Source organism: Haliotis rufescens, unplaced genomic scaffold, assembly GCF_023055435.1.
Source record: "Haliotis rufescens isolate VD_foot unplaced genomic scaffold, xgHalRufe1.0.p SCAF_8, whole genome shotgun sequence".
NCBI lineage: Eukaryota > Metazoa > Mollusca > Gastropoda > Lepetellida > Haliotidae > Haliotis > Haliotis rufescens.
In genome coordinates this window covers 50992706-51018057 of record NW_025964372.1, presented here as the reverse complement: position 1 = coordinate 51018057, position 25352 = coordinate 50992706, and the positions used below count along the sequence as shown (strand labels likewise).

General features: G+C 41.7%; 2 protein-coding genes across 2 annotated transcripts in view; one reads left to right on the top strand and one right to left on the bottom strand.

Moving 5' to 3' along the window:
- LOC125376860 (carbohydrate sulfotransferase 11-like) overlaps positions 1 to 5471 on the bottom strand; it is an 8222-nt gene extending 2751 nt beyond the window's left edge. The window contains exons 1-4 of the mRNA XM_048389195.1: positions 5426 to 5471; positions 3059 to 3409; positions 2472 to 2882; positions 1218 to 1270 (exon numbers count right to left, since the gene is read on the bottom strand). Of these exons, the coding sequence (XP_048245152.1) occupies positions 1218 to 1270; positions 2472 to 2580 (162 nt within the window). The 5' untranslated portion in view covers positions 2581 to 2882; positions 3059 to 3409; positions 5426 to 5471. The remainder of the gene's footprint in view (positions 1 to 1217; positions 1271 to 2471; positions 2883 to 3058; positions 3410 to 5425) is intronic.
- A 4755-nt stretch (positions 5472 to 10226) lies between these two features.
- Positions 10227 to 24903, top strand: LOC125377055. Its single transcript, XM_048389865.1, has 4 exons — positions 10227 to 10346; positions 10974 to 11217; positions 18514 to 18610; positions 23799 to 24903. Exons 1-4 carry the CDS (start codon positions 10311 to 10313, stop codon positions 24901 to 24903), a joined length of 1482 nt encoding a protein of 493 aa, XP_048245822.1. The 5' UTR covers positions 10227 to 10310.
- The last annotated feature ends 449 nt before the right edge of the window (positions 24904 to 25352 follow it).

Genomic DNA, 25352 nt, shown 5'->3' with positions numbered 1-25352 from the left:
CTTGGGAAACATGTACACAACTGGGCATGATCACCTTGGGAAACATGTACACATCTGAGCATGATCACCTTTGAAGACATGTACACATCTGGGAATGATCACCTTTGAAGACATGTACACATCTGGGCATGATCACCTTGGGAAACATGTACTCATCTGAGCATGATCACCTTTGAAGACATGTACACATCTGAGCATGATCACCTTTGAAGACATGTACACATCTGAGCATGATCACCTTTGAAGACATGTACACATCTGGGCATGATCACCTTGGGACACATGTACACATCTGAGCATGATCACCTTTGAAGACATGTACACATCTGAGCATGATCACCTTTGAAGACATGTACACATCTGAGCATGATCACCTTTGAAGACATGTACGCATCTGGGCATGATCACCTTTGAAGACATGTACACATCTGGCCATGATCACCTTTGAAGACATGTACGCATCTGGGCATGATCACCTTGGGAAACATGTACACATCTGAGCATGATCACCTTTGAAGACATGTACACATCTGAGCATGATCACCTTTGAAGACATGTACACATCTGAGCATGATCACCTTTGAAGACATGTACACATCTGAGCATGATCACCTTTGAAGACATGTACACATCTGAGCATGATCACCTTTGAAGACATGTACACATCTGAGCATGATCACCTTTGAAGACATGTACACATCTGAGCATGATCACCTTTGAAGACATGTACGCATCTGGGCATGATCACCTTTGAAGACATGTACACATCTGGCCATGATCACCTTTGAAGACATGTACGCATCTGGGCATGATCACCTTGGGAAACATGTACACATCTGAGCATGATCACCTTTGAAGACATGTACACATCTGAGCATGATCACCTTTGAAGACATGTACACATCTGAGCATGATCACCTTTGAAGACATGTACACATCTGGGCATGATCACCTTGGGAAACATGTACACATCTGAGCATGATCACCTTTGAAGACATGTACACATCTGAGCATGATCACCTTTGAAGACATGTACACATCTGAGCATGATCACCTTTGAAGACATGTACATATCTGTGCATGATCACCATGGGAAACATGTACACATCTGAGCATGATCAGCGGGGGATATATGTACACACTAATTAAAAAATGCGCTGGTCATAGTTTATAACCAAGGGAAGTCTGAAACCCGTAACATTTATCGAACTGATTACCTGTGACGTTCTGGCTACATCATCACTAGTTGACTTCCGATGGACTTTGTGGCCTGGTAGATGATGAAATGAAAAACATATAAGACATTATTGTCCGTTATTTCTACCAGAATACTCACTCACACACTCACTGTGTAAGTCTGAGTACAAATATAGGAGAGATAGTCGTCTATGTACAGCTATTATACGCTTGTTAAAATATCTTAGTGCTACAGATATGATAAACCGGCGTTAGAGTTTCCATTGCATGTATTATTATTCTTTATCACACATCCAGATCAGAATGATGAGTAGTTGGATGGTTGACCACGTCAAGGAGCTTGACTCCTGAAAGTTTCTAGGTCTAGGGCTTAGGCCCTGCCCCACACTGAAGCACATGTACCACATGTGGCGTCTCCTTAGGCAAGTGACTTTGTTCGAAATGTGCCTCTGTTCACCCAGCAGTGAGTGGGTACCCGGTAGGATGAGATGGTAATGAGGCTGTTAACCTTCTAGCGCCTCACAGGCAGCTTGGGTTGTATACTCCCCAGGGAGCTGAGAATTAAAATCGAGTGCACACTGATCCATTGACCGGGGAAATAATAGTGTAGCGCTATGAGCATCTACTTGCACTTATCATAATTATTATTACTTTAACACAGACTTAAACTACTACAGACGTAGCGTTACGTTCGCTTTGTGAAAGTTTACTAAAAACGTATATCCTCGGGAACCTCGGGTTGGACGTGTGTCCGTGTTTTCTTTCACAAGAAAAAATAATTCGATAGTATCATTTTTCATTTCATAAAAGCCCCAGATCAATTACTCAGGACAACTATGATTATTCGATTTTTTAATACCGGCTCATGTATCAAAACCCGGATCAGATTCCTACATGGCTGAACATTTCCGCCGTGACGCTGTAACGAACGCCCAGTTTGCAGTAACATATTTTAATCTGTTTAAAAATTGTGTCGGTGACGGTATTGGCAATATGTCAGAGGGTGTAGCCAAACAGGTATCACGTGGCCATTCTACTAAGCGCACAATTTGTCATCGTGAGTATATATCTTTCACCATGTTGTCACAGCTGGTGGACGAGGCTGATGATGATGATTTTTAGGAATGATGAACAAATATTAACGCGATGCACTACAGCACTTACGCTTGTCCGCTAGTCAGACTGACGTCCCTTGTTACACTGATAACTGCCTATTGTTACACACAGATAACACACAGATAACACACAGATAACACACAGATAACCATACTTGCCTGTTGTACAACAGTATACTGTTAGTGTTATCATCCCCACCGCCGCCATTGCCGCCAGGGGGCGGGGCACCCTGCGCGTGCAGAGGAACAGGCAACGAACAGCTGTCATTGTGTCGCGTTACGTTTCAGCGGGATTCGTGTTGATCAGCCTTGGAAAGCTTTGACCAATCTTGATATAAACCGGGCTTTCGTTTAAAGTCTTGACATAAATAGGCTTTGGGTTGAGAAGTCGATTTAAACAGGGTTTGAGCTGACCAAATTGCATTGGGTAGTCTTAATTTACATGAACACAGAATTGACCTTGCCCAGTCTTAATTTACATGAACATAGAATTGACATTGCCCAGTCTTAATTTACATGAACACAGAATTGACATTGCCCAGTCTTAATTTACATGAACATAGAATTGACCTTGACTAACTTGCATTGGGTAGTCTTAATTTACATGAGCACAGAATTGACGTTGCAAAGTCTTAATTTACATGAGCATAGAATTGACATTGCCCAGTCTTAATTTACATGAACATAGAATTGACGTTGACTAACTTGCATTGGGTAGTCTTAATTTACATGAGCACAGAATTGACGTTGCCCAGTCTTAATTTACATGAACATAGAATTGACGTTGACTAACTTGCATTGGGTAGTCTTAATTTACATGAGCACAGAATTGACGTTGCAAAGTCTTAATTTACACAACATAGAATTGACGTTGACCGACTTGCAATGGGTAGTCATCATTTTCAGATTTAAAAGGGTTGCTTTGAGCATTCGTGAATCCAGGGTGATTTGCGTTGTTCCGTCTTGGATTACACAGCACTTCCTGTGATCAGTATTGATCAATGTTGAAACTTTTGCCAGGCTGCGATGGTCATCCAGTTCTATTTCCGCTCCGCGACGGTAGTGTTCCCCTCCCTTGTATCAGGCTGACTGACAACCTGCGCCGACGACATGACTATATTAACCGACTGAAGTACTTGTCTTTAAGTTACCTGTACATATATATCCATGCTACTCGCTTTATCTGAAATGATGTCCCTGTCCCGAAGTTACCTGTTTATATTATCTATCCATGCTACTCGCTTTATCTGAAATGATGTCCCTGTCTCGAAGTTACCTGTTTATATTATCTCACAATGCTACTCACAATATCTCAAATGATGTCCCTGTCTCGAAGTTACCTGTTTATATTATCTATCCATGCTACTCACTATATCTCAAATGATATCCCTATCTCGAAGTTACCTGTTTATATCATCTATCCATGCTACTCACTATATCTCAATGATGTCCCTGTCTCGAAGTTACCTGTTTATATTATCTATCCATGCTACTCGCTATATCTCAAATGATGTCCCTGTCTCGAAGTTACCTGTTTATATTATCTATCCATGCTACTCGCTATATCTCAAATGATGTCCCTGTCTCGAAGTTACCTGTTTATATTATCTATCCATGCTACTCGCTATATCTCAAATGATATCCCTATCTCGAAGTTACCTGTTTATATTATCTCACAATGCTACTCACAATATCTCAAATGATGTCCCTGTCTCGAAGTTACCTGTTTATATTATCTATCCATGCTACTCACTATATCTCAAATGATATCCCTATCTCGAAGTTACCTGTTTATATCATCTATCCATGCTACTCACTATATCTCAATGATGTCCCTGTCTCGAAGTTACCTGTTTATATTATCTATCCATGCTACTCGCTATATCTCAAATGATGTCCCTGTCTCGAAGTTACCTGTTTATATTATCTATCCATGCTACTCGCTATATCTCAAATGATGTCCCTGTCTCGAAGTTACCTGTTTATATTATCTATCCATGCTACTCGCTATATCTCAAATGATATCCCTATCTCGAAGTTACCTGTTTATATTATCTATCCATGCTACTCGCTATATCTCAAATGATGTCCCTGTCTCGAAGTTACCTGTTTATATTATATATCCATGCTGATCGCTATATCTCAAATGATGTCCCTGTCTCGAAGTTACCTGTTTATATCATCCATCCATGCTACTCGCTATATCTCAAATGATATCCCTATCTCGAAGTTACCTGTTTATATCATCTATCCATGCTACTCACCATATCTGAAATGATGTCCCTGTCTCGAAGTTACCTGTTTATATTATCTATCCATGCTACTCGCTATATCTCAAATGATGTCCCTGTCTCGAAGTTACCTGTTTATATTATCTATCCATGCTGATCACTATATCTCAAATGCTGTCCTGTCTCGAAGTTACCTGTTTATATCATCTATCCATGCTACTCGCTATATCTCAAATGATATCCCTATCTCGAAGTTACCTGTTTATATTATCTATCCATGCTACTCGCTATATCTGAAATGATGTCTCGAAGTTACATGTACCTATACATATTATATGTCAATGCTGCTCGCTGTATCTGAAATTTTTTCCGTCTCAAAGTAACTTGTTCATTTTGTTCCCCTTTCTCTAAGTTTTTTGCCCCCCCCCCCCCCCCCCCCTCCAAAACCAAACCAACAAAATAACCAAACAAAACAAAACAAAACACACACACACACACACACACACACACACACACACACACACCTGGCGAACCTGGCGACAACAGCGGTAGTGACTGTATATAAATATTTGATCAATCCGAACTGACACTAACGATATCCCTGTTTATCTGCATCATTAATATATAAAGGTAGATAATTTGACACTGTATATTACAATGCCCTCATCCATCTGATGAATGGGTAAGAAGTAACTCTGAAACGTTGTATATGTATAACAAAGAAGTTGTTATCCATAATACTACTCATTGTCATATTAACATGACGGCAACATATATACAGTTATATTACAACGATATGCATGTGTTGAACGCTGGCGATATATTCAGTCAATGATTTACATCTCTCGAGTAAAACAACTAAAATTGTAAAAGTATATTCACCTGCGCTGATATGCCGATTATGACCGCTTCCCTTCAACTTCCCACATAGTCTGTGAGTGTGTAGCTGTTCACAGTCCACGCCCACCTTTCACAGCTGTCACATGGTCCTGCTGCTGGTAATTCTAGATTTTATCCTTGCAATTTCCGGGGGTCGTTATCACCTGTAATTACCCGGCCGATATGTCGCACGCAGGGCTCCCGTTCACACAGCACACGTCCCACATAAAGTAGCATCATCAATACGTCATCGTCTCGTCGTTGTCTCTATCATCATCTTCATCATCAGTGTCATCTTCAATATCATTGTCATCTTCAACATCATCATAATCATAGAGACATTCACCTTCATTATCGCGTCAGAATTATCGATATCATTATCATCACCGACATCGTTGACATCATCGTCCCTGAGTCATCATCATCATCATCATCATCATCATCATCTTGACATCGTTGATGTGAGTTATTATGAATAATACGTGTTGATGATGAATACTTCAATGTAAGGGCCATGAAACTGATACTACAATACACACACTTTTAAATATTTGCCCAATACCTGTATATCGTGCAATAAACATTCAAACTTAAATAATATATAAAACCGCGATATAATTGGAATACTGTTAAAAGCAGCGTTAAATACAACTCATTCACTCACAATATATAAAAATTTCGAGAGAAGTTATTTAAATCGTATTCATTTGCATTCCTTTATAGTCTCTGTAGCGAATGGACGGAGAGTGCGCACATCATGGTATACGTTACTGCATCCATGAACGCACAACACATATTGTAGACAATTCTTATGACTAAATAAGTAAACAATAATAACTTAGACTGCTTATTTAACCTTACCCCGAAAACGAAGACAACGATATGTGATCAGTGATATTGTTCAGCGCAGTAATGTAACGCAAACCCCGCCCACTCTGTTATCAGCCAATCAGCAAAGAGTAGTCTTATGTTTATAAACGCGAACATACTTGGCCAGCCTATCAAACGACATGGAGTCATATATTGCCTTCGACTCCTTAATTAGGATTCCCAACTCTAGCTTGAACATAAAGTTGGACGTAAATTTGAACAGAGGCCCTTGAATAAGGTGAGGTGAAATTGGATTTAACGTCACGTCTAAGATTATTGCACTTATACAGCGACGTGCATGCACGTGTGTGTGGCTGCTTGTACTAGTCCGGACTGATGCCGATTTATAGTGCTTGTCCTTGTTTTAGCCCCTTAATGCCGAGCGCCAGACAGGGTAACAACAAGTACCATCTTTTAACGTCTTTTGGTATGACGCGGCCGGGAATCGAACCCCGGACTTTCCGCTCTACGGGCGGACGCTCTACCCCTAGACCACGGAGGCGGTCTCTTGAATTGAATTAAATAAGAGGCCAAGTTCAACTGTCAGCCAAATCGGCCATTGCTTATGACGTCATGGATTAGATTGGCTTCCGGGAGACAGTTATCAATCAGTTCCTAAGCAATTCAGTTTGCTTTAAATCATAAAACATAGGTTGGGTTCTCGACTGGTGATTATCGAGATCAAACGTCACGTGATGCTATAAAGATGGCTGCTTTTAGTAAAGGTGATAGATATTGACGGATTTAAACCATTTTCATTGATAGATAACTAATTCATTCCTCACACACCTGTGGATAAGAAACCCAATTGAGCTAACTGGTTTCAAACATATGTGTGAGATTCGAGGCAGTATGGTTGTAGGGACCGACCATTTGATATTCTGGGTGGGGACAGGGAGTTTGCATCGAGATAAGATATTTTTTCAGCTTCAGCTGCAAAACCAGATTTTTTAATTTAAATCTATGAGCCGGAATTTCGAAAAACACCTCGCAACAATGTAATTTGGGTTGAAGGCGATTATTATTCTTAGGAATTTTCAGTGACAAATTACTTTTTTGATAAAATCCCAGCGGCCCCCTATGCATATTAAATGGTCGGTCGGAGAGATAGGCAATTATTCTTTGATTATTATCCTTGCCTTGATAATCGACAGATATGGCCGACACATTTTGTGAAGGATCACATTGCGTGTGAGTGGTAGGTATTCAACCGGAACACGTGACTGATCCGTTGTACATTGTCTATTCATGTGCCGCTGCAATCGCGACAATAGGATACTTATGCGCAAATTCGATGTTAAAATAGTTCGATATTGGAGTATGTAAAAACCGAAAACTGCATTCGTGCTTGTCATATACCATCGACCACCTTCGCATTCAAACGTTAGTCACATTTTGAAGTGTCGAACAGCTGCTGTAAGATAAATGGTCTATGACAGACAATCGTTCAGTCATCTCTTTTAGTCTACAGGACCAAATATCACACGATGCATCTCGCCTACTACGGGCACCCGGGTCTGAAAATGTAACGATGTTCAACTTAGCAGTTTTCGTTCAAAAACAGGTCAAATAGTCAATCCCCCTCCACTGATCAACCCACCCGAACCAGGCGTAAAAGACACAAGCAAAACCGTCTCATCTGTGTCATATTTAGATCTATGTTTACAGATTCAGAGTGACAACAACTTCTCTACAAGACTGCATGCCAATAGGGATGACTTCAACTGTCCAACCGTCAACTTTCCCTTCATGTCGAGATACCGGGGAAGAATAGGTCTTCAGCAACCCATGCTTGCCGTAAAAGGCCACTATGCTTGTCGTAAAAGGCGACTTACGGAATCGGGTGGTCAGGCTCGCTGACTTGGTTGATACATGTCATCGATCCCAATTGCGTGGATCGATGCTCATGATATCAGTCACTGGATTGTCTGGTCCAGACTTGATTATTTACAGACCGCCGTCATATAGCTGAAATATTGCTGAGTGCGGCGTAAAACAACCAACCAACCTTGCCTTCATGTCAAGCAAGAGTCCAGCAGCTCCAGGCTGTTGTGTCCACGTTTCACACCTTTTGAAGTTAATCGGGCATACACTTTCTACAATGTCAAGTGGAGTCAACGACCGTTGTTCAGAAGTTGTTACAGGGATAATCAGGGTTACAAGAGTCAAGGGGGCGGTCGGGCAGCCTAGTGGTTAAAGCGTTCGCTCGTCACGCCGAAGACCCGGGTTCGAATCCCGACATGGGTACAATGTGTGAAGCCGATTTCTGGTGTCCCCCGCCGTGATATTGCTGGAATATTGCTAAAAGCGGCGTAAAACCAAACTCACTCAAAACTCACTCACAAGAGTCAAGGTCCCAGTAGAGCTATCAAAACGTTTTATAGTAGGCACGTGGAGGATATTTCCAGATTTGACACATCAGGGATCAAATTTATGTCCGATGCAATCCCCTGTTTTGATTTGTACCACATGTTCCCGTCCCGTGTCTGTGTTGGCTGCCAGCGATGTATGATCCGACCGATGTCCCACTGGACGCACCAAGAAGTACAAAATCTTGCGTCCAACGACTTTCTCCTCTTCTGAACACTCCTTCTGTTTGACTTCGCACGCCGAGGGATCCCCGGTGTTGCGAGGCTCAGGTTTCAAACGGCGAGAAAATATAAACTTGGAGGTATCATGAAAAACAAGGCCCATCATGCGAACTTGTCCGTTGACAGACGTATGTCTCACCAACCATAGTGCGCGTTATATCATGCGTCAAACACTCAGCGACAACATCGCACCTGCACGTTGTGGGAGTGCCAGGACACAAGGAATTAGCCAGATCCTCGTGTCACGCGCCATGCCTGTGGTATCCTCGGCACGTACATGCGCACTTCCGTCCTTGACCTGGACCTAAGTCACGTGCAAACAACACTCTGAGTCAAGCACAGTTGGAATGAAAACTATTTCTAAGTTGTTGGCACTGTGTTTTCTGGTCCGATCCATGGTGATGTTTTTAAAATTAGCATTGATTCGGGTGACGCTCATTTTCGCAATGACCTCACAACGTGTTCGGCCCAAGTCAAACGTTGACATAGTTCACGTATGAGCGATTCGGCTTCGGATGAAAAACAGGCATAAATAGCAATGTTGTTGAAACACTGTTTCTTGAATGTTGCTGTTGTTATCTTGTCTTGTCCCTGTTTATGCTTATTCAAACATGTCGGCTCCACGATGACCCGCTCGTTTCATATCGACTGAACTGTGTCGATTGAATTTCAAAGTGTTAAAATCCTAGAAGTATTTAAAAAATACTTTTAAGTGTATAAACTTATACATATGAAAAGTAAATGTTGAGAAAACAGTAATTGTACTCCTAAACGTTAATGTCGTTATTTCAAAACCTTAATCCATGGTATTTTTTTTCTGCGTGCAAGGATTTTCTTAAATGTGTTATACGGTCGACATTTGGTTTACCAAACACTTGTATTACTACGAATATCTCTTCTTATGCGGAGAACGCAATCTGATGTTTGTTGGGCGTTATCAAAACTTTGAAAGCGATGGGTAATAAATTATGGTCCCACATGGAATCAGTTTTCTTTGTCCCCTGCTTAAGCTCGGGAGAGGCAAAATCATTCCACGATGTATATAAAGGGGATACGAAGGGAAGCTCGTTAATATAAATATATATAACGCCATTCATATATCATAGTCAATTACGCTGAAGAGCTGTCATGAGACAGTGAAAGTACTACATGTACATGTATGTCTGAAACTGATATACAGATATATCTTTTGGTATGACGCGACCAGGGGATCAAACCACCGACCTGTCTCCGGACACTCTGTCCACTAGACCATGGAGGTGGTTCTGGATGAAGGAGGTTTGACCTTCTACTCCTCTTTCAGATGAAGATGAATCCCTTGCCCCCTTTGTTTGCGGCATGCTTCCTGGTGGGAGCTGTCGGGCCCTCGTGAGCCTCTGGATATTGGGCAACGCTGGTGATTGCATCCACGAGTCGGGGGATTCCGGATGGGGGTACACGGCTTCAAGAAGTTAGCTGTTCAGGTAAGTTGCAGACACTGTCATCTGACAAAGGGATGACCTTCTGATATCTATATACCTTAATTGTGTCAGTGCGTAAGCTGGAATGACGCCGCTTTGAACAAAAGATTTATCGCGGCGTGTTAGTTCTACGTGGGAGTAAAGCCGGAAGTGATGCGGGTGTAAGACGTTTACAACCATGATGAAACCCGCTACAATCACTTCAGTTTCAACGTTTTCCAATAATAATTGATCACATGTCTTCGCAGAAGTAATACATATACAATGTACCCAAACAATTTCATGCCAGATACAAAAAGTATACAAATATTTTGACCCAAGCGCTTTTGGACATATCCGGTTATAGATGCGCATGCGTAAGGTCCTTACTTACGAAATTGAGTTTGATTTTGCCGATAAAATACAACAAACTGATTTGCTTATGTTAATTTTGGCAAGAGCAATTTTACCTCACGAATAAGCTTCACTTAGTCCGCTATTTGTTTACATTCGACACCGAGAACCAATGAATGCTATGTTCAGTGTCATCCAATCGCAGCCTACATGGAATCGGCCATTGCCTGCCCTTGTGTAGGTAGCACGGAGCCGTGTCAATGGTAATCCTTTCTAACCTATTCACTCTTATCACAGTTGCACTGGAACAATCCCGAAAAGAGAAGTGACTATTTCGACCAATCAGGAATGACGATCTACTTCACCCTGGTCCTGCGAGCTTATGATGCAGGTATCCTGATAACTGGTCAAGAGAGCCTACTGATCCCACCTGGAGAGCCTAGTGTGAAAACCATGGCCAGAACCCCCGGCGCATGTACCAACCGTTCCTTCACAGGGCCAATATATGTAACAGAAGCTGCTAACCACATGCATTACCTAGGTATGTGCAGTATTCAACATTTTCTGTTATAATAATGACAATAAGGCCTTTCACATTTTCCTAGTCTGTCTCACAGACCCTGACACAAATATATCAAATACAGCCCATGCAAATCTATAATGTTTGAAGAGAATCTCTGGGCGCCTTGTTATTTAATTCTTATTAAGATAATTTAACAACTGTTTTTATCTGTACCATATGTTCATGTCAGTCAGCAGAGTCACGGGGTGAGGGTAGGGATATTCAGCCATGTAGTGTTAGGGGGTGAGGGTAGGGATATTCAGCCATGTAGTGTTAGGGGGTGAGGGTAGGGATATTCAGCAATGTAGTGTTAGGGGGTGAGGGTAGGGATATTCAGCAATGTAGTGTTAGGGGGTGAGGGTAGGGATATTCAGCCATGTAGTGTTAGGGGGTGAGGGTAGGGATATTCAGCCATGTAGTGTTAGGGGGTGAGGGTAGGGATATTCAGCAATGTAGTGTTAGGGGGTGAGGGTAGGGATATTCAGCCATGTAGTGTTAGGGGGTGAGGGTAGGGATATTCAGCCATGTAGTGTTAGGGGGTGAGGGTAGGGATATTCAGCCATGTAGTGTTAGGGGGTGAGGGTAGGGATATTCAGCAATGTAGTGTTAGGGGGTGAGGGTAGGGATATTCAGCAATGTAGTGTTAGGGGTGAGGGTAGGGATATTCAGCAATGTAGTGTTAGGGGGTGAGGGTAGGGATATTCAGCAATGTAGTGTTAGGGGGTGAGGGTAGGGATATTCAGCAATGTAGTGTTAGGGGGTGAGGGTAGGGATATTCAGCAATGTAGTGTTAGGGGGTGAGGGTAGGGATATTCAGCAATGTAGTGTTAGGGGGTGAGGGTAGGGATATTCAGCAATGTAGTGTTAGGGGGTGAGGGTAGGGATATTCAGCAATGTAGTGTTAGGGGGTGAGGGTAGGGATATTCAGCAATGTAGTGTTAGGGGGTGAGGGTGGGGATATTCAGCAATGTAGTGTTAGGGGGTGAGGGTGGGGATATTCAGCAATGTAGTGTTAGGGGGTGAGGGTAGGGATATTCAGCAATGTAGTGTTAGGGGGTGAGGGTAGGGATATTCAGCAATGTAGTGTTAGGGGGTGAGGGTAGGGATATTCAGCAATGTAGTGTTAGGGGTTGAGGGTAGGGATATTCAGCAATGTAGTGTTAGGGGGTGAGGGTAGGGATATTCAGCAATGTAGTGTTAGGGGGTGAGGGTAGGGATATTCAGCAATGTAGTGTTAGGGGGTGAGGGTGGGGATGTTCAGCAATGTAGTGTTAGGGGGTGAGGGTGGGGATATTCAGCAATGTAGTGTTAGGGGGTGAGGGTAGGGATATTCAGCAATGTAGTGTTAGGGGTTGAGGGTAGGGATATTCAGCAATGTAGTGTTAGGGGGTGAGGGTAGGGATATTCAGCAATGTAGTGTTAGGGGGTGAGGGTAGGGATATTCAGCAATGTAGTGTTAGGGGTTGAGGGTGGGGATATTCAGCAATGTAGTGTTAGGGGTGAGGGTAGGGATATTCAGCAATGTAGTGTTAGGGGGTGAGGGTAGGGATATTCAGCAATGTAGTGTTAGGGGGTGAGGGTAGGGATATTCAGCAATGTAGTGTTAGGGGGTGAGGGTAGGGATATTCAGCAATGTAGTGTTAGGGGGTGAGGGTAGGGATATTCAGCAATGTAGTGTTAGGGGGTGAGGGTAGGGATATCGGTGAGAATATTCACCAATGTAGTGTTAGGGGTTGAGGGTAGGGATATTCAGCAATGTAGTGTTAGGGGGTGAGGGTAGGGATATTCAGCCATGTAGTGTTAGGGGGTGAGGGTAGGGATATTCAGCCATGTAGTGTTAGGGGGTGAGGGTAGGGATATTCAGCAATGTAGTGTTAGGGGGTGAGGGTAGGGATATTCAGCAATGTAGTGTTAGGGGGTGAGGGTAGGGATATTCAGCAATGTAGTGTTAGGGGGTGAGGGTAGGGATATTCAGCAATGTAGTGTTAGGGGGTGAGGGTAGGGATATTCAGCAATGTAGTGTTAGGGGGTGAGGGTAGGGATATTCAGCAATGTAGTGTTAGGGGGTGAGGGTAGGGATATTCAGCAATGTAGTGTTAGGGGCTGAGGGTAGGGATATTCAGCAATGTAGTGTTAGGGGGTGAGGGTAGGGATATTCAGCAATGTAGTGTTAGGGGGTGAGGGTAGGGATATTCAGCAATGTAGTGTTAGGGGGTGAGGGTAGGGATATTCAGCAATGTAGTGTTAGGGGGTGAGGGTAGGGATATTCAGCAATGTAGTGTTAGGGGGTGAGGGTAGGGATATTCAGCAATGTAGTGTTAGGGGGTGAGGGTAGGGATATTCAGCAATGTAGTGTTAGGGGGTGAGGGTAGGGATATTCAGCAATGTAGTGTTAGGGGGTGAGGGTAGGGATATTCAGCAATGTAGTGTTAGGGGGTGAGGGTAGGGATATCGGTGAGAATATTCAGCAATGTAGTGTTAGGGGGTGAGTGTAGGGATATTCAGCAATGTAGTGTTAGGGGGTGAGGGTAGGGATATTCAGCAATGTAGTGTTAGGGGGTGAGGGTAGGGATATTCAGCAATGTAGTGTTAGGGGGTGAGGGTAGGGATATTCAGCAATGTAGTGTTAGGGGATGAGGGTGGGAATATCGGTGAGAATATTCAGCAATGTAGTGTTAGGGGACGAGAGTGGGAATATTCAGTAATGTAGTGTTAGGGGATGAGGGTGGGAATATCGGTGAGAATATTCAGCAATGTAGTGTTAGGGGACGAGAGTGGGAATATTCAGCAATGTAATGTTAGGGGACGAGAGTGGGAATATCGGCGAGAATATTCAGCAAAGTAGTCTTAGGGGATGAGGGTGGGAATATTCAGTAATGTAGTGTTAGGGGATGAGGGTGGAAATATTCAGCAATGTAGTGTTAGGGGATGAGGGTGGGAATATCGGTGAGAATATTCAGCATTGTAGTGTTAGGGGACGAGAGTGGGAATATTCAGCAATGTAGTGTTAGGGGACGAGGATGGGAATATCGGTTAGGATATTCAGGAATGTAGTGTAAGGGGGTTGAGGGTGGGAATATCGGTTAGAATATTCAGCAATGTAGTGCTAGGGGATGAGGGTGAAATATCGGCGAGAATATTCAGCAAAGTAGTCTTAGGGGATGAGGGTGGGAATATCGGTGAGAATATTCAGCAATGTAGTCTTAGGGTCTGAGGGTGGGAATATTCAGAAATGTAGAGTCAGGGGATGAGAGTGGGAATATACAGCAATGTAGTGTTATGGGACGAGGGTGGGAATATCGGTGAGAATATTCAGTAATGTAGTGTTATGGGACGAGGGTGGGAATATCAGTGAGAATATTCAGTAATATAGTGTTAGGGGACGAGGATGGGAATATCGGTGAGAATATTCAGCAAAGTAGTGTTAGGGGTTGAGGGTGGGAATATCGGTGAGAATATTCAGTAATGAAGTGTTAGGGGACGAGGATGGGAATATCGGTGAGAATATTCAGCAAAGTAGTGTTAGGGGTTGAGGGTGGGAATATCGGTGAGAATATTCAGTAATGTAGTGTTAGGGGTTGAGGGTGGGAATATCGGTGAGAATATTCAGTAATGTAGTGTTAGGGGACGAGGGTGGGAATATCAGTGAGAATATTCAGTAATGTAGTGTGAGGGGACGAGGGTGGGAATATCGGTGAGAATATTCAGCAAAGTAGTGTTAGGGGTTGAGGGTGGGAATATCGGTGAGAATATTCAGTAATGTAGTGTTAGGGGACGAGGGTGGGAATATCGGTGAGAATGTTCAGTAATGTAGTGTTAGGGGTTGAGGGTGGGAATATCAGTGAGAATATTCAGTAATGTAGTGTTAGGGGACAAGGATGGGAATATCGGTGAGAATATTCAGCAAAGTAGTGTTAGGGGTTGAGGGTGGGAATATCGGTGAGAATATTCAGTAATGTAGTGTTAGGGGTTGAGGGTGGGAATATCGGTGAGAATATTCAGTAATGTAGTGTTAAGGGACGAGGGTGGGAATATCGGTGAGAATATTCAGTAATGTAGTGTTAGGGGACGAGGGTGGGAATATCGGTGAGAATATTCAGCAAAGTAGTGTTAGGGGTTGAGGGTGGGAATATCGGTGAGAATATTCAGTAATGTAGTGTTAGGGGACGAGGGTGGGAATATCGGTGAGAATGTTCAGTAATGTAGTGTTAGGGGTTGAGGGTGGGAATATCAGTGAGAATATTCAGTAATGTAGTGTTAGGGGACGAGGATGGGAATATCGGTGAGAATATTCAGCAAAGTAGTGTTAGGGGTTGAGGGTGGGAATATCGGTGAGAATATTCAGTAATGTAGTGTTAGGGGTTGAGGGTGGGAATATCGGATAGAATATTCAGTAATGTAGTGTTAGGGGTTGAGGGTGGGAATATCGGTGAGAATATTCAGTAATGTAGTGTTAGGGGACGAGGGTGGGAATATCGGTGAGAATATTCAGCAAAGTTGTCTTAGGGGATGAGGGTGGGAATATCGGTGAGAATATTCAGCAAAGTAGTCTTAGGGGATGAGGGTGGGAATATCGGTGAGAATATTCAGCAATGTAGTGTTAGGGGATGAGGGTGGGAATATCGGTGAGAATATTCAGCATTGTAGTGTTAGGGGACGAGAGTGGGAATATTCAGCAATGTAGTGTTAGGGGACGAGGATGGGAATATCGGTTAGGATATTCAGGAATGTAGTGTAAGGGGGTTGAGGGTGGGAATATCGGTTAGAATATTCAGCAATGTAGTGCTAGGGGATGAGGGTGAAATATCGGCGAGAATATTCAGCAAAGTAGTCTTAGGGGATGAGGGTGGGAATATCGGTGAGAATATTCAGCAATGTAGTCTTAGGGTCTGAGGGTGGGAATATTCAGAAATGTAGAGTCAGGGGATGAGAGTGGGAATATACAGCAATGTAGTGTCATGGGACGAGGGTGGGAATATCGGTGAGAATATTCAGTAATATAGTGTTAGGGGACGAGGATGGGAATATCGGTGAGAATATTCAGTAATGTAGTGTTATGGGACGAGGGTGGGAATATCAGTGAGAATATTCAGTAATATAGTGTTAGGGGACGAGGATGGGAATATCGGTGAGAATATTCAGCAAAGTAGTGTTAGGGGTTGAGGGTGGGAATATCGGTGAGAATATTCAGTAATGAAGTGTTAGGGGTTGAGGGTGGGAATATCGGAGAGAATATTCAGTAATGTAGTGTTAGGGTTTGAGGGTGGGAATATCGGATAGAATATTCAGCAAAGTAGTGCAAGGGGTTGAGGGTGGGAATATCGGTGAGAATGTTCAGTAATGTAGTGTTAGGGGTTGAGGGTGGGAATATCAGTGAGAATATTCAGTAATGTAGTTTTAGGGGACGAGGATGGGAATATCGGTGAGAATATTCAGCAAAGTAGTGTTAGGGGTTGAGGGTGGGAATATCGGTGAGAATATTCAGTAATGTAGTGTTAGGGGTTGAGAGTGGGAATATCAGTGAGAATATTCAGTAATGTAGTGTTAGGGGACGAGGATGGGAATATCGGTGAGAATATTCAGCAAAGTAGTGTTAGGGGTTGAGGGTGGGAATATCGGTGAGAATATTCAGTAATGTAGTGTTAGGGGTTGAGGGTGGGAATATCGGATAGAATATTCAGTAATGTAGTGTTACGGGTTGAGGGTGGGAATATCGGTGAGAATATTCAGTAATGTAGTGTTAGGGGACGAGGGTGGGAATATCGGTGAGAATATTCAGCAAAGTTTTCTTAGGGGATGAGGGTGGGAATATCGGTGAGAATATTCAGCAATGTAGTGTTAGGGTCTGAGGGTGGGAATATTCAGAAATGTAGAGTTAGGGGACGAGGGTGGGAATTTCGGTGAGAATATTCAGTAATGTAGTGTTATGGGATGAGGGTGGGAATATCGGTGAGAATATTCAGCAATGTAGTATTAGGGGCTGAGGGTGGGAATATCGGTGAGAATATTCAGTAATGTAGTGTTAGGGGCTGAGGGTGGGAATATCGGTGAGAATATTCAGTAATGTAGTGTTAGGGGACGAGGGTGGGAATATCGGTGAGAATATTCAGTAATGTAGTGTTAGGGGACAAGGATGGGAATATCGGTGAGAATATTCAGCAAAGTAGTGTTAGGGGTTGAGGGTGGGAATATCGGTGAGAATATTCAGTAATGAAGTGTTAGGGGTTGAGGGTGGGAATATCGGTGAGAATATTCAGTAATGTAGTGTTAGGGGGTTGAGGGTGGGAATATCGGTGAGAATATTCAGCAATGTAGTCTTAGGGTCTGAGGGTGGGAATATTCAGCAATGTAGAGTTAGGGGATGAGGGTGGGAATATTCAGCAATGTAGAGTTAGGGGGATGAGGGTAGGAATATCGGATAGAATATTCAGCAATGTAGAGTTAGGGGGATGAGGGTAGGAATATCGGATAGAATATTCAGCAATGTAGAGTTAGGGGGATGAGGGTAGGAATATCGGTGAGAATATTCAGCAATGTAGAGTTAGGGGGATGAGGGTAGGAATATCGGTGAGAATATTCAGCAATGTAGAGTTAGGGGGATGAGGGTAGGAATATCGGTGAGAATATTCAGCAATGTAGTGTTAGGGGGATGAGGGTGGGAATATCGGTGAGAATATTCAGCAATGTAGTATTAGGGGACGAGGGTGGGAATATCGGTGAGAATATTCAGCAATGTAGTGTTAGGGGGATGAGGGTGGGAATATCGGTGAGAATATTCAGCAATGTAGTGTTAGGGGGATGAGGGTGGGAATATCGGTGAGAATATTCAGCAATGTTGTCTTAGGGTCTGAGGGTTGGAATATTCAGCAATGTAGAGTTAGGGGATGAGGGTGGGAATATTCAGCAATGTAGTATTGGAGGATGAGGGTTGGAATATCGGATAGAATATTCAGTAATGTAGAGTTAGGGGGTTGAGGGTGGGAATATCGGTGAGAATATTCAGTAATGTAGAGTTAGGGGGTTGAGGGTGGGAATATCGGTGAGAATATTCAGTAATGTAGTGTAATGTAGGGGATGAGGGTGGGATACAGAGAACGTTAAGAACAATAACGTTGCATCTACAATATTTCAGCAATGTAGTCCATATTGATTTGATCAAAGTGGTAAACGTGTTATGACCTGCCCCACTTCTTGCTGTCCTCCAACAGTAAATATAATATACTGTTTAAAGCCCCGTAAACATACTTACTCATGTGATAATTTGTCACTCGACAGGTGTTTCCCAATCTCTGGAGCTCTACAGGAATGGCGTCAAAGTCCGAGATCTTGCACGTGACCGTAAATATAACTATGACAACCCACTGACCCACAAGTAAGTGATCACACGTGTGAATAGTAATTTAACTCTTTTAGAAAATCTTCATAATAAGTTCACACTGTGAAACTTGTACAGTGTCCAGTGAATTCGTTCGGTTTGAGAAATATCCGGACAAACGAAACATTGTCTTAGAGGAATATCATTTGTATTTGTATGTTGAGAGTTCTTAACAAACGCGTCCAGAACTAGAGGTATGAGAACGTCCAGAACATCGTTGTATGCTATGTGCGTGTGTGCGTGTGTGCGTGCGCGCGTGTTTATGTGGCTGCGTGTACAAGTTAAGATGTATACCAATATATCTATATATATAGCATGCATAGAGGTTATCACTCGATTGTGTTTTGGGATGGTAAATATCCTGTATTAGGAATAAACATTGTATTTAGCCAAAACACAGAAACGTCATAACCTCTTAATCATATAATTTCATTGTTAAATTCTGTCCTCGATAAACCTGTTTTATCTCTCGCAAACAATACCTAAACATTGCAAGGTTTCCTGGATTGTGCGCATTAATATATCTTACGTCAGCAGGTCAGTGATTCGTCAGACGGACAGTGACTATATTCAATATAGTGCCAACTATCATCTGTTTCTATGTGGCGTAACTACATATAGAATAATAATTGCTTACACATAGAGATTTTACTTGCCTTTCGCGGAGCTCCATCGGTTCGCCCGCCAGTGTCAGAGCCCTGCCCTTCCCACACAAGCTCTTACGCTGTTCAACGTCTCTTCAGGTGTTTTGAAAACTTCCACTTACCATGCAATCCAAGCGATATCTCCTGTGGGAGTCAGTTTTGGATGATAAACATATATATATAAAATACAAAAAATACAAAAGTCCATAGATTATATATATATATATATATATATGTTTATATATATATATATATATATATATATATATATATATATATATATATATATATATATATATATATATATATATATATATATGTCATCTTTTTTATATATATGGCGATAATTGAGGAAGAAGGGAATTAAAGTTTCAGGAATGGGATTTTCATGAATCTATAAACTACGTTAAAAGGATGCAAAATGCAAAGCTAATTCACCCAAAACCCCAGGTAGTTTGATTTTCATGACATTTATAATTTGTGAAGACATAAGCAAAATTGTATTTACTGTTTAACGTTTAAAACCCTAAAATCAGTGATACAAATTGTGACTTAATAGTCTAGAACAGGCAAAGTCAAACTGTATTAACATTACTAACCAGCTGAACAAAGCGTGACGTCATAATGACAGTGCCTTCATGCAACATCGATACTTCGCTGGGAGTTCTTGAGTTCTCATATATTCTTTGGGTTTTACATCAGCAGGGTAATCAGAATTCGTGTTTAATACATCCATCACTAAAGCCTAATATGCATGTCTCCATAGGTCATATTATTTTATCTTCACATGTGTCAGTATAATCATATTTCAAATTTGTTCTCTTTTCTGAAAGTAATTAATTGACAAGTAAAATTTACTGCAGCTGGATAAAGTATAGTGTTTTAAATGTAACAAACGAACTGCATGTACGTTTTCAGTATATATATACATTTAACTAGTTTACATTGTAACGAAACTATTTGTAAACCTTTAGATGCCAAATGTATAATATTAAAAGTAAATTTAACAACGAAACTACAAACTAATGTCCCTACAGTTATACCTACCTTCTGATTTAAAGTTAAGTTCCAATTACAGTTAATATCTGAGAGAAAATATATACATTTTGATTATCATATGAAATAATTTACCACAACACATTTTGAAATTTTAGTCCAACGAATGAAGCATAATTGTTTTGTCCAAACTGTTCCATTTTGGTGTCCCTACTGTTACACATGTCAAATTATCTGAAGTTAATGAATGTATTATGGCCATTTACCCAGTAACACATCTTTTAAGAACGGTTCCGCTTAATAAGTAATTTTGTTAATTTGAGTCTGTATATCTTCATGTGGTAACTCAAATTATGATGTAAAAAGTTTTGTACTTTAGGTCACGTGGCCTTTAATGCAAATAAACCTGTCTGTCTGTTTGTCTGTTATCTGAAGTTAAGTTCCTACTCTTGTTAATATCTGAATCAAAATATATACGTTTTGATTAATATGACACAATATACCTTTTATACAAGATACATTTGAAACTTTACAACAACGAATGAAACATCAAGTGATATTTTAGAATAATTTTGTCCTTAATGTTACATTAATGTGTCCCCACTGTTACACACACTAAGTTTCAAAAGATAGTCACTACAGTGAACACTGATGTCAAATAATTGGACTGCTGGATATGATATAAAAGTGTGAGTGAGTTAGTTAGTTGGGTTTAACGTCAGCTAAATGTTGGAGGAAAACCCGAAGTGATGCAGGTCTCTGACGTTTACCACTTCGGTGAAACCCACGAGCACGGGTATGGTGCTGACAAACCTAGAAACATAATCGGGGCGAACCAGGATTCGAACCCACAATCATAGGTTTCTGGCGTGCCCAAGGGACGCAACTCTGCACAGCGAATCGCGGCGCCTTAGACGACTATTCCTTTGTGTTGTTTGTCTTTAAAGGTTCAAATTTCACGATAAACAAATATCAAATTTTTAAAGTAATATAACCCCATCATCCACGTCTGTCCCTACTGTTACACTGCAATAAAATAAAAGAACTGTCAAAAGGAGTGACACATTTCATCACCTTTCAACAATGAGAAAATGGATTCACCATCTATCTATCAATTCATCAATATATTAATGTAGTGAGTGAGTATGGTTTTACGCCGCTTTTAGCAATATTCCAGCAATATCACGGCGGGGGACACCAGAAATGGGCTTCACACATTGTACCCATGTCGGGAATCGAACCCGGGTCTTCGGCGTGACGAGCGAACGCTTTAACCACGACCGCCCCTATATTAATGTACATTACAAACATCCTCAATTAAACATGAAAACACAAACACTGTTCCTGTTGTCCATACAGTACATAATGTCTCCCGACTGTTGTCCCACATATACTCACTGTTATGCAACAGTAGAGACATAACAGTTAAGACCAAATATACCAATTAATTTTTGCTCACCAATGGCTGTTTATTTCAAATTCCCTTTTAGTTAACCCTTCTTTTTCATGCATTTTATGAGTGAGAATATATATAAATATGTTTTTGTTTTGATTTTTGACAATGTAACAGTAGGGAGAATTATTATTATAAAGACTAAAGCTTGGACACGGGATGACTGTTTTCTGTGTTTGTCATTCTCTGTGTTGTTGGCTAGTCTTGGTTTGACCATGTAGCAGCTAGGACAATTACTTTTATACTTGCTCATAATTGCTTGGGGTTGGACACGTCATGGCCGTCTCTATTTTTCACTCTCTGTGTTTGGGGGTTGTTCCCAAAGAGGGAGTAACCCCAGGACAGCCTTACGGAGACATTTTTGTTTTCTAATTAAAAAAAAACAGTTGGCAGGAAAAAGTAGGGACATCCGCGTTTGGGACAAGACTGTTTGGGTTAAAAAATATGTTTTAAAAAAACCAATTTTGGACCAATAAAGGATATTTCTACCATTAAGATTACATAATATTTAGAGAATATATAATAAATAATCAAAATTTGGATTGAAAGTTTGAAGGTCAGGCTTGTGACAGACCAAAGCTGGTCTTCATAAGTGTCAAAAAATCTCTTTTAGTTTGGAATAATTCACCTCTATTTCCTAGTACATCTTAACATAGGTCGGAATGTAACATTTAAATGGAAAAAAATTATTCACAGTAGATTTATATAAAGAATATTACTGTGTAACAAGAATTGTTACAATGTTCTAAAATTACTCAGCTACAGGCATCCGATCTATCCACAATACGAATGAGGTTGTCTTTTATGTTTGTGCAAAATAAACCTGCATATGTATACTGTGCAACCGCCCATTTAACTGCTGTTGATCTCAGAGCCGTAGTTAAAAGATGTCTGTTTCGGGCTTTCGTAGCATTATCTTGAACTTTACCTTCAACAAACATACTTTGGGTTAGCCAAAACGGCTTGAAACAAATGCTATCTTAAGTAAACGTCGTATTAGTTTCAAAGTTAATAAAATATACCATGTGTTTGTTGGAATGTGACACCAATGGATGTCACTGATACGGTTGCCTCACGACACTATTTAATGTTTCAATGTTCATGTCCAATGTTTTATCTTTCTTAACGGCTTTGATATTAAATTTGGAAGTCTAATAATAAAACCAAACAAATTCAAGCAGGGTATTCATTTCTGCATATTTGAGCTTCATCGCCTATTTTACAAATAGCCAGCTGTCGTGCTCTGCTGCATATAGCAGCATCAAATTAAGGAAACAAGGTGGATTGGTGTCCCATACTCTGTAGCTGTGCCGTCCAATGATCTAAGGAGCTGCAACTATATGCCCAAAGTTGTTTCCCTTTGCTGTGTCAGGATTCGCTGGTCCCATACCCGTGCGCAAGGGGTTCACTTATATGGTTAAAGTTCACTGCATGTTTGACTGTCCTACGGTGAGCTCACAAGCCGTGGTATAACTGAATACCGCTGAACCAAACTCATGCCTGTTTCCAATGCCTGTACGGTACAAGGCGATTTTATGCTAACATTCTTAGACATTTGTTGAAAAACAAAAGAAGGAAAAGCAATCCTCTCTAAAACACAGGTCTAAAATGATGTGGTTCTGATAACCCGACCGACCCTAAAATAAGGTGTCGATCCTATGTGGTCACTAAGTCACTACCGCCTCCGTGGTCTAGTGGTAGAGCGTCCGCCCGGAGAGCGGAAGGTCCAGGGTTCGATCCCCGGCCGCGTCATACAAAAAGACATTAACAGATTGTACTTGTTGTTACCCTGTCTGGCGCTCGGCATTAAGGGGCTAAAACAAGGACTGGTCGGCTCGGAGTCAGTATACTGTGTCTGAGTTGGGTATTCATGTTAAACTGCGGCATGGTATCTCAGTGAGCTAGCACTATAAATCGGCATCAGTCCGGACTAGTACAAGCAGCCACACACACACATACACGTACATGCACGTCGCTATATAAGTGCAATAATCTTGGACGTTACGTTAAACCCAATTTCACCTCACCTCACCTATAAGTCACTGTTGAAAGTTATAAATAGTATTGGTGATTGTCCATGTTTTATGCACAGATTCAGTGAGCCCGTTGAGATCCGACCTGGTGACGAGCTGAGGACGCATTGTGAGTTCGCATCCTCCAAGAAGTCTACGACAACGATGTTCGGTTCTGCGACGTCCGACGAGATGTGCTACAGTTTCATCACCTACTACCCTCAACAGAACTCCAACAGACCATTCCTCACCAACTTCAAGAGTATTCCTAAATGCATGCTTGGCATTGAGGACACGTACGAAGGTTGTGCTTGGAAGACGATTTCATCCGACCCCGAATTATTGCAGCTTCAAGTCCTTGTGAACACCACTTGCAACTTGTTTGAGAAGTGTTCGCCGGCATGTTACAACGCCATTCAGACAACAAAGCAGCACAAATGTTTCCAGGGCGATATATGGAAATATAACATCTATACACTGTTTAGGATGAAGATCACCATCACGTTTCTCATGAAGTTACGGTCGTGTGAGTGTGAAGATGTTGCACCCTCCTCAGCACCCCCTACAGCCCCCGACGCAGTCTCCAAGCCTGACAACAGCACCTGTGACTGGGCAGGCTTATATGTTCCATCGGTTGGAAACCCACTCGACACTATCATCATCAACGTCACTGGCAGTTGTGCTGCTACGGGCGACTGTCTCAAGGAGTGCGTGCCTGCTGTCAGGGCTGCGAGGGAACATCCGTGCTTCCAGGGAGCGGAGTGGGAACACGGACGGCGTTACCTCTATGAAAGAACAAACTTCAAAACTCTGGAGTTTCTCTTGGACTTTGAATCCTGTAATTGCGAGTTGGGGATCGCTGCTACACCTCCTACTACACCTCCTACTGAATCTGACACTGAACCTGCTACTACACCTACTACTGAACCTGCTACTGCACCTCCTACTACACCTGCTACTGAATCTGACACTGAACCTGCTACTACACCTACTACTGAACCTACTACTGAACCTCCTACTACACCTGCTACTGAATCTGACACTGAACCTGCTACTACACCTGCTACTACACCTGCTACTGAATCTGACACTGAACCTACAACAGGTGCAGTTTCATTTCAGTATAGTTATCATCACCTTGTTCTTCTAACAATCATTTCCGTCTTCAGTGTTCTTGCTTCGTAAAGAGATACGCTTAACAAACCTTATAATTCTGTACCGAGATCCGATGACTAAGCAAATGAGGTTATCTATCAAAAACTCTTTTCATAAGCTCTATACATCGATGGCATGCCTACTGGCTGGAAAATACTATTTCATGACGTTCCCCAAAGGTTGGTAGTTGTTGTAAACAAGCTTGGCTTCACATAACTTGGCACTATATATATATATATATATATATATATATATATATATATATATATATATATATATATACATGCATGTTATTCCTTCGCTGTTTCTAAGTTGTCTTTGTGAATGAAATTTTCACATCGTGTTTTATGTATAATTATAACGTTGTAACTACCCACTTGTCAACTGCTACTGTAACTGCAGTTTGTACTCCTACTGCTACTGTTACTATAACTGATTCCATTCCTCCTCCTACCACTATAACTACTTTTGCTACACCT

Bases quoted from the DNA above. Each gene is read 5' to 3' on its own strand.
- LOC125377055 (XM_048389865.1), top strand. From the start codon at position 10,311: ATGGGGGTACACGGCTTCAAGAAGTTAGCTGTTCAG. The intron at 10,347-10,973 runs GTAAGTTGCAGA...CTCTTATCACAG, and splicing joins TCAAGAAGTTAGCTGTTCAG to TTGCACTGGAACAATCCCGA. The intron at 18,611-23,798 runs GTAAGTGATCAC...TTTTATGCACAG, and splicing joins GACAACCCACTGACCCACAA to ATTCAGTGAGCCCGTTGAGA.